This window comes from Amphiprion ocellaris, chromosome 8, assembly GCF_022539595.1.
Source record: "Amphiprion ocellaris isolate individual 3 ecotype Okinawa chromosome 8, ASM2253959v1, whole genome shotgun sequence".
Classification (NCBI taxonomy): domain Eukaryota; kingdom Metazoa; phylum Chordata; class Actinopteri; family Pomacentridae; genus Amphiprion; species Amphiprion ocellaris.
Window position 1 is genome coordinate 1,360,883 of NC_072773.1, and position 10,000 is coordinate 1,370,882.

At 41.7% G+C, this 10,000-nt stretch overlaps 1 protein-coding gene across 1 annotated transcript in view; it reads left to right on the top strand.

Annotated features, from left to right (window-relative positions):
- Nucleotides 1-10,000, top strand: part of plxna3 (plexin A3) — a 151,426-nt gene that overhangs the window by 122,005 nt on the left and 19,421 nt on the right. Inside the window, exons 15-26 of the mRNA XM_023272695.3 lie at nucleotides 724-914; nucleotides 1,006-1,154; nucleotides 1,229-1,349; nucleotides 2,789-2,925; nucleotides 3,008-3,178; nucleotides 3,258-3,351; nucleotides 4,103-4,222; nucleotides 5,815-5,934; nucleotides 6,010-6,153; nucleotides 7,982-8,216; nucleotides 8,598-8,740; nucleotides 8,970-9,125. Of these exons, the coding sequence (XP_023128463.2) occupies nucleotides 724-914; nucleotides 1,006-1,154; nucleotides 1,229-1,349; nucleotides 2,789-2,925; nucleotides 3,008-3,178; nucleotides 3,258-3,351; nucleotides 4,103-4,222; nucleotides 5,815-5,934; nucleotides 6,010-6,153; nucleotides 7,982-8,216; nucleotides 8,598-8,740; nucleotides 8,970-9,125 (1,781 nt within the window). The remainder of the gene's footprint in view (nucleotides 1-723; nucleotides 915-1,005; nucleotides 1,155-1,228; nucleotides 1,350-2,788; nucleotides 2,926-3,007; nucleotides 3,179-3,257; nucleotides 3,352-4,102; nucleotides 4,223-5,814; nucleotides 5,935-6,009; nucleotides 6,154-7,981; nucleotides 8,217-8,597; nucleotides 8,741-8,969; nucleotides 9,126-10,000) is intronic.

Below are 10,000 nucleotides of genomic sequence, written 5' to 3' on the forward strand. Positions count from 1 at the left end.
TATTGGAATCAACAGCAAATCAGATGGAAAACAGCATAAAATTAAAAAAACTGACACCGAAACTAAATGTAAACGTGAGAAAAAACAATTCATTATCTATATTTATGGTTTATATTAGAACTTTAAAACTTAAAGTCAGCTCTATTTAATTTACATTTATAACAACAAACACAAGATTAATATTACAAATTTACCCAACAGGTCCTTATAATATTACAAACTATGTAAATTATTAAGATTAATTTAATGTTTAGTAACAATTATTTGTTCTTTAAACTTTACTTATCATTTTACCCAACAATATCATTCATTTATATGTATTTGTCTGACTAATTTAGATATTAAGATTGTAATATTTACAATATGTAAATTAACATGATTAATTTAAAAATTAAAGTTAAGGTTCTATTTTTTTAATTTAAGGTTCTATTTATGTTATACTATTTATAATTATTTATGTTCTTTAAACTTTACTTATTTTACCATACAGCATTATTCATTACATGTATTTACATTTATATGATTTATATATTTATATGATTATATCCTACATCATGTATAATTAATGTTATTAAAGTTAAGGTTAAGGTTCTACTATATTTATATGAAACTATTTGTAATTATTTATGTTTTTGATACTTTATGATTTTATTGAAGGACCATAAATCTAAGTTATGATTTGTGGTGTTTATTGCGTCAGTAAACTGCAGTTGTTTGTTGCAGCGCTGCTCTATAAATGCGAGGCTCAGCGCTCTAGCTGCGGTCAGTGTCTCAAAGCTCCGCCCACCTTTGAATGCGGTTGGTGCACAGAGAGTCGCAGGTGTCTCCTGCGGCAGCACTGCCCCTCACCTGAGCAGAACTGGATGCACCACGGCCGACACAACCTGCGCTGCAGCCACCCGCGCATCACCAGGGTAGGAACCGCAAAAACGTCATCGCTGAGGTCATTTATTCAGCTGGTTGCGGTTATTGATTGGTTGTTGACCTCTGGCTCCACCCCTTCAGATCGACCCTCTGACCGGACCTCGGGAAGGCGGGACTTCGGTCACCATCGAGGGGGAAAATCTGGGTCTGCAGGTGAAGGAAATCACTCACGTCCAGGTGGCTGGCGTCCGCTGCAACCCGGTGCCGTCGCAGTACATCAGCGCCGAGAGGTCAGTCTGTTAGCATGTTAGTGTGTTGTTTTGAACACATCAGAGGCGTGTTCTGACTGTGTGTGTGTCTGCAGGATTGTGTGCAACATGGACGAAGCCCTCCTCCCTCACTCACCTGGCGGTCCGGTGGAACTCTGCATCGGCGTCTGCAGCGCCGAGTACCGAACCCTTTCCACGCAGACGTACTCCTTCGTGGTGAGTTTAGCTGCTGGATGACAGGGGGCGGAGTCACTGGGTCTAGGCCACGCCCCCTGAGCCGTGCACACACCTCTTAATCTTGACCAGCCACCGTATTGACTGTCCTGGACACTCGCAGTACACTGCTCATTTTCTAGGTAACAGTGATTAGCAACTGCTAGCTGTCTAGCTAACTAGCTATATATCTACTACTTCTCTCCATAGACTAGTTGTGCTTTTAGCTTGCTAGCTATAACATTAGCATCCACTCACTAATTAAATTTGCCATCAAACCAAAGTCAACATATACTTTCCTCATGGACTGGTTGTGCTTTTAGCTTCCTAGCTATAACATTAGCTGTTACTTACTCAGTCGCTGCTAGCTCTCCAGCTAAGTAACTACACATTGACTGCTTTTCTCCTTCGATTAGTTGTGCTTTTAGCTTGCTAGCTATAACATTAGCGTCAAGGTACTAAATAAATTTGTCTTTGAAACACAACATTAAATAACCATTAGCTGTCTAGCTTGCTATCTACATATCTGGTTTTATCCAGCATCGATTGATGGTGGTCTTAGCTTGCTAGCTATAACAGTAGCATCAACTTACTAATTAAATTTGCCTTCAAAACTAAATTCTACTTACACTCCCCCATGGATTGGTTGCGCTTTTACCTTCCTAGCTGTAACATTAGCTGTTACTTATTCAGTCCCTGCTAGCTGTCCAGCTAACTAACTACAGATTGACTATTTTTTCCCATCGACTAGTTGTGCTTTTAGTTTGCTAGCTATAACATTAGCATCAAGGTGCTAAATAAATTAGCCTTTGAAACACAACAATAAATGACTGTTAGCTGTCTAGCTAGCTAGGTACATATCTGGTTCTAACCACACATTGACTACTTTTCCCTATCGATTAGTTGTGCTTTTAGCTTGCTGGTTATAACGTTAGCATCCACTCGCTAGTTAAATTTGCTTTTGAATCACAACAGCTAGCAAGCTGTCTAGCTTGCTAGCTGCATATCTGGTTCTATCCCCCATCAATTAATTGCGCTCTTAGCTTACTAGTTATAACACTAGCATCAGCTTTCTAACTAAATTAGCATCCAGAAATGTTAAGAAATATGTCTCATACCCGGATTCCAAAGTCGTATCACATAAATATTTAAACCCTGTAACTGGTAAAAAACAAACAAAAAAAAAAGCTACAATCTAAATTACAATTATTGAGGGGGAAAGTAGAAACTGTCCACCTTCATGAATTCTTCAGTACTAATTATGTCAAAATAGTGGAATAATCCTCAGCAAAGTTTCACATTTTATTATCACTTTAAAAACTTTGGATGTAAGAACATTAAAGCAGTCAGGTAAATGTAGCGGACTAGAAAAATATAACAAACGGGAAATACTTGTGTGAGATACAGGTACATAATGAGTAAATCTGTTTCTATTCCTCCAGAGCCCCAGTTTCAGCCGTGTTCGCCCAGAGAAGGGGCCTGTTTCTGGGGGAACCAGGCTGACGGTGACGGGTCGACACCTGGACGCCGGCAGCTCCGTCACCGTCTACATCGACAAGGAGGAGTGTCTGTTTGTCAAGTCAGTCTGGATCTGTTATAGCTTAATAAATGTGTTGGTAGAGACAGAACAGGTGTAATATTTCTATTTATTCTTCTCCCAGACGGACCAATCGGGAGATAGTCTGCATCACCCCCGCCTCCCTGACAGGCTCTGGCCCCGCCCCCATCCGTCTGATGATTGACAGGGCCGAGGTGACGAGCTCCGACACCAAATACATCTACACCGAGGACCCGACCATCACCAGCATCGAGCCCAACTGGACCATCCTCAAGTAAGTCCTCCACAACCAGACTCTTAATAATCAGTCAATCAGGATCATTGATCTCTAACCTGTGATTGTGTGTTCGCAGTGGCAGCACAGTGATCACAGTAACAGGAACCAATCTGCTGACCATCCAGGAGCCCAAAGTCAGAGCCAAATATGGAGGCGTGGAAACTAATAATGTAAGAACATGTTGAACCCCAGCAACGCTTAACTCCAAACTGTTTACAGCTTCTATGGGCTTTATTCTACTTAAATGATGGTAAATACAAGAAATGTTCAGTTTAAAATGACATAGAGACACAAAACAATTGCAAAACGACCACAAAGAGACACATAATGATGGCAAGGAGACACAAAACAGCCACAAACAGATACAAAACGACTGCAAAGAGATGGAAAACTCAGTCAAAGAGACCCAAAATGACCACAAAGACCCGAAAGAACCACAAAGACACAAAATGACCACAAAAGGACATAAAATGACAGCAAAGAGAGACAAAACAATTGCAAAACGACCACAAAGAGTCACATGACACCCACAAAGAGACACAAAATGACCACAAAGAGACACAAAATGACCACAAAGAGACAGAAAATTACCACAAAGATGCAAAACAACCACAAACAGATACAAAACAATTGCAAAGAGACGGAAAACGCAGTCAAAGAGACCCAAAAGAACCACAAAGAGACACAAAATGACCACAAAGGGACATAAAATGATGGCAAAGAGACACAAAATGACCACAAAGGGACATAAAATGATGGCAAAGAAACACAAAATGATCACAAAGGGACACAAAATGACCACAAAGAGACGCAAAGATATAGACAAAATATTTCGATGACAGTGATACTCATGCCTACATGAACTCTGCCCACCTTCACCTGTCCACACCTGATCCTAACCAGGCGTGTTTTTCTCTCCAGTTCTGCACCGTGGTCAATGACAGCACCATGACCTGTCTGGCTCCTGGTCTGATCTACAGTAAACCCAACCCACCAGAGGGGGCGCTGCGTCCAGACGAGTTTGGCTTCATCTTCGACCAGGTATCGCTCACCTTCAGCAGGAGTTGGTTCTATCTACATGGCGGCAGTATAGTCAATCTGTTTTCTCCGATTTTTAGTAAGAAAGACCTTGGTGACATTTGCAAAAAAAATATAAATAAACTCAGACATTTTAACACTGAGGTGGAAAGTCAAAGTTTTTTTGTTTGGTACATTTTTCTGCAGAGGGCAACATCTCTGTAGATTGATCCAGGTCTTGGTCGCTTCCTTAGATGATAACTTGTTTTTTTGGTTCTTCAAGATGTTTCATCTTCATCTAAGAGGCTTCCTCAGTTCTAACTGACTGTGGAACTCACATGGCTAAAGGCCGGTTATTGGTGATTTAACTGCCTGGGGAGGAATCGAAGGGCTGCATTATGAGACCCAGATGAGAGGGGATAAGAAAGTCATCTACGTTAAACTGGATCAGTCATCTCTAAGTGACTTATTGGGTTTTCATAAAATGGTTCTTAGATCCCTCCACCATTAACACCTTGAGTCAAACAATTCTCTGCTAATGGACGAGTGGAAAGTCTTGAAATTCTTGTTGACGATACTTGAGTTATGTAAGTATCAGGTTTTTGACTATCTCGAGTCATGGAAGTCTCAGGTTTTTGATGGTTCACAAGTCATGAAAGTCTGGTGTCAGCAATCTTGAATCATGTGAGTCTCAGGTTATTGATGGTCCTCAACATGTGAAAATTTTGGGTTTAATAAGATAAGATAAAGTTCTTTATTTCTCCCCACTCCAGGGGAAATTTACATTGTTACAGCAGCTTTATTTACAATATATACAAGGGTGGCAAAATTTTTTAACAGAAAAAATAAAAATAAAAATAAAGGTTAAAAGTGCAGAGATGTGCAGTGCAAGAATGTCAGTGCAAATTTTATGGTTTGGGGTGGTAATGATATAGTCCAGTTTATGTTAACATCAGCCAGTGATGCTGATGTTGTAAAGTCTTATAGCAGATGGGATGAAGGACCTGTGATAGCGTTCCTTCTTGCAGGGTGGATGTCTCAGTCTGCTGCTGAAGGAGCTGCTTAAAGACCCCACAGTGTCATGCAGTGGGTGAGAGGGATTGTCCATGATGGATGTGAGCTTTGACAACATCCTCCTCTCACCCACCTCCTCTATGGAGTCCAGGGAACAGTCCAGGACAGAACCTCCTCCTGACCAGTCTGTTTAGTCTCTTTCTGTCCCTTTCAGTGCTCCCTGCTCCCCAGCAGACCACTGCATAGAAAATAGCAGACGCTAATGATGATCTCTGGAGTCAAGAAAATCTTGGGTTGTTGACGATCTCAAAACTGTTGAGTTCTGGGTTGCTGTGGAGTTGTCACATGTGAGTCATGTGGTTTGTGGCTGAGTATGAATACCTGGAACTCTCAACCCAGGTGGAAAACCTTTAACTAAGAATCCAAAACAAGCCCAGGTGCTTCTACTGGAGCATTTGCTCCATTCTGAGCGGTACTTCAGAGTGCTTTATGTAAGATCTTAAAATGTGTAAAAAGAAAGAATGAAAGTGAACTCAGGATGCAGAACGATGTTGTGATGGAAGCTTCCCACCAGATTCTGAACCAGTTCTGGTTGTGTCCAGGTCTCTTCCCTGCTGGTCCTGAACTCCACCCCCTTCGTCCACTACCCGAACCCAACCTTCGATCCTCTGGGGAACTCTGGGATCCTGGAGGTCAAACCGGGGTCGCCCATCATCCTGAAGGTGAGCTCCAGAAGAAGAAGTGAAGCCGGTGTTTAAGAATGAAGTGTTTTGACTGAAGATGTGTTTGTGTTTCAGGGTAAGAACTTGATCCCACCAGCGCCCGGAAACAACCGTCTGAACTACACCGTCCTGATTGGAGAGTCGCCCTGCCTGCTGACCGTGTCAGAGAACCAGCTGCTCTGTGATTCGCCGGATCTCACCGGAGAACAGCGAGTTCTGGTGAGTGACGGGAGTTTTACCTAATGTGATTGGTTTGCAAAAATCTACACATAACTCTGAATACAAGGAGGCAGTGTCAAGAAGAGGAGGAGGAGTCTCTGGTAACCTGGACACCAAACCAGGAAGTATCAGGACCTTCTGTTGGACATGACTGTTAAGTATTAGTGCTTGAATTCTTCAAATCACCCACAAAGAGACACAAAATGACCCCAGAGACGCAAAACAACAGCAAAGAGACACAAAACAAAACAAAGAGACATAAAATGACCACAAAGAGATGCAAAATGGCATAAAGACACAAAACAACCACAAAGAGACATAAAACAACTACAAGGAGACACAAAACCACCACAAAGACACGCAAAATGACCACAGAGACAAAATAAACTTGAGCACTAATACTCCAGACTAAAATTAAATCCAGTTAAATGTAAATTACAAGTAAGATTTTTCAATTTGAGAAAACTTCATTTAGTATTTTTGCGACATCTAAGACCTGCAGATCTGTGAGGAGGGACAAGTAGCTCTTAATGATTAGAACGACCTAAAAACAGAATGAAATATCTTCAAAGTGATTCTATCTCAGTTCCAGAAGCTGTTTTTAGACAGACCTGAGAGTCAGGATTCAGATTTAGAGAGAACAGAGGAGCAGGAGGAGCAGGAGGAGGTCTTCCTAAAGGTGAAAGTCATTACGTTCAGCTGCAGGGAGTCAGGGGTAATTGGTCTGATATCACAGATCACAGAGGGACACACACTGAGTTCTGTTCCATCACTTCTGAGGACTTTACACCGACTTACACAGACACATAACCACAACCTAAAAGTAACCTTTCACTCACCCTTTTATAACTCACACTTAAGGGAAAGACTAAAAAGAAAATAGTCTGCTAATATAATTATGTCTAATTAGATATGATAAAAGATACAGTTCTTGTAGTTATTGCAATGTTAAATCATGGTCAATTTAATTTGAATTTTTGAAAAGAATGTACAGCGACTCTTATATGTCAATTTAAAAACATAAAATGTATCTGGAATGTCTAGTCTTTGGTGGATCAGTACTCCTGGATAGAACCTCACCATGAAGACTGAAGAACCAGGAAACTCTGAGGAAAGGTTGTTGAAAAGCATCAGTCAGGACGATACAAGAACATTTCCAAGTTCCTGAAGATCTTCTGGAGTCCAGTTAAATCCATCATTAAGAAATGGAAGGAAGATGGAACATGAATAAATCTGACTAGAGCAGGACGTCCTCAAGACCTGAGAGCCGAGAGAGGGAGGCCACCAAGACTCTTATGACTCCTCTGAAGGAGAAAGAGACTAGAGAGGGAGGCCACCAAGACTCCTATGACTCCTCTGAAGGAGTTCCAGCTTCAGACTGTTCATCCAACAACTGTTGTCTGTTCTTCACCAGTCAAAGCTTCATGGAGAAAAAGAGAAAGACTCTGATGGAAAAAGCTCCAATTAAATCTGGACTAGAGTTCACCAGAAGACATGTGGAGACTCTGAAGACACCTGGAAGAAGGTTCTTTGGTCTGAGGAGACCAGGATGGAGCTTTATGTCCATCAGACTAGATGATATGTTTGATGGACACCAAACACTGAACATCATCACAAACACACCATCCCCACCGTGAAGCATGGTGGAGGCAGCATCATGAGGTGAAGCATGGTGGTGGCAGCATCATGATGACTTTGACATTAAAGAGTTTTTTGTCGACCAAATATCTAAAATAAACTGACCTGATTCAATGTTGAAAAAGCAGTATAAAGGAGGTGAATCCTTCCTGTAGATATTTAGATGTTTATTCTCCATGTTTCCCCTCAGATCCTGGTTGGTGGTCTGGAGTACTCACCGGGCATGCTCCACATCTACTCTGACTCCGCCCTCACGCTGCCCGCCATCATCGGCATCGGGGCGGGCGGCGGCGTGCTGCTCATCGCCATCATCGCCGTGCTTATCGCCTACAAGAGGAAAACCCGAGACGCCGACCGAACGCTCAAACGGCTGCAGCTGCAGATGGACAACCTGGAGAGTCGGGTGGCGCTAGAGTGCAAAGAGGGTCAGTGCTGTTTCCTTCATCCTTCACCTCCTTCCTTCCTTCCTTCTTTCCGTTCTTCCTTCCTTCCTTCGATCCTTCCTTCCTTCCTTTCTTCCTTCATCCTTCCTTTCTTCCATTCTTCTTTCCGTTCTTCCTTCCTTCCTTCCATCCTTCCTTCTTTACTTCCTTCCTTCCTTCCTTCATCTCCCTCATTCTTTCCTTCCTTCCTTCCTTCCTTCCTTCCTTCCTTCCTTCCTTCCATCCTTCCTTCTTTACTTCCTTCCTTCCTTCATCTCCCTCATTCTTTCCTTCCTTTCTTCCTTCCTTCCTTCCTTCTTTATTTCCTTCCTTCATCCTTCCTTCGTTCCTTCCATCTTGACCGTGTTTCCTCGTCTCCTTTAGCCTTCGCTGAGCTTCAGACAGACATCCAGGAACTGACCAACGACATGGACGGGGTGAAGATTCCTTTCTTGGAGTATCGGACATACACCATGAGGGTGATGTTCCCGGGAATCGAGGAGCATCCCGTCCTGAAGGAGCTGGACGTAAGTAGGACCGCAGGGGGTGGAGCTCAACATGGTTTAATTAGGTTTAATCAGGGTTAATTACGTTTACTTTTGTTTATTCAGGTTCATTCAAGTTTACCCAGGTTAATCTCAGGTTAATCTCAGGCTCATCACTTGGTTCTGGTCTTGGTTCTGGTCTGGTTGTACATGTAGCCTCTGACAGGAGTGTTTAGCAGGTCCGGAGTCTGACTGTACATTTTCTCTTTAGTCTCCGGCTAACGTGGAAAAAGCTCTGCGACTCTTCAGCCAGCTGTTGAACAACAAGATGTTCCTGTTGTCCTTCATCCACACACTGGAGGCCCAGAGATCTTTCTCCATGAGGGACCGCGGCAACGTGGCCTCGCTGCTGATGGCCGCCCTGCAGGTAACTGCTAGTAACACTGCTAAAAATACAGCTAATAACACAGCTAAAAACACTGCTAATCATACTGCTAACACTTCTGCTAATAATACTGTTAATAACGCTACTAATACTGCTACTAATCATACTGCTAATACTGGTGCTAATAACACTGCTGATACGGCTACTAATACTGCTGCTAATAACACAGCTAATCATACTGCTAACACTGCTGCTAATAACACAGCTAATCATACTGCTAATACTGCTGCTAATAACACAGCTAATCATACTGCTAATCATACTTCTAATACTGCAGCTAAAACTGGTGCTACTAACATCCCTAACACTGTCGGTTATAATACTGATAATACTGCTGCTAGTAATGCCCCTAATAATACTACTAATACGGCTAGTAATAATTCTAATAACACTGCTAATTATAATGCTAATGCTCCTGCTAATAATGCTGCTAATACTGTTGCTAATACCACCCCTAATCATACTGGCAACACTGTTGCCAATAATACGACTAATTACTCTGCTAATAATGATGGTAACATTCCTGCTAATAACAGTGCTAATCACACTGCTAATAATGCTACTAAAACTGCTGCTAATAATGTTGGCTAATGCATGTGTACAGTGACTGTTAGCTGATCAGTAGCATTTAAATGCTGCTAATGGATAAACTTGACTGATTGAAAACTATAAATGCTGTTAAAAGTCACTTTAAAGCTGTTGAATAAATATGTGTTAAAAGTATCATTAATTTCTAAATGTTAATAACAGGTTAATAGATCTTTTTGTATTTGGTTTATAAAATAATTATGTCATGTTTATCGGCTGATTATTCCTGCCAGTCACTGATTAATTAACTCTGGTAATTAGACATTAAT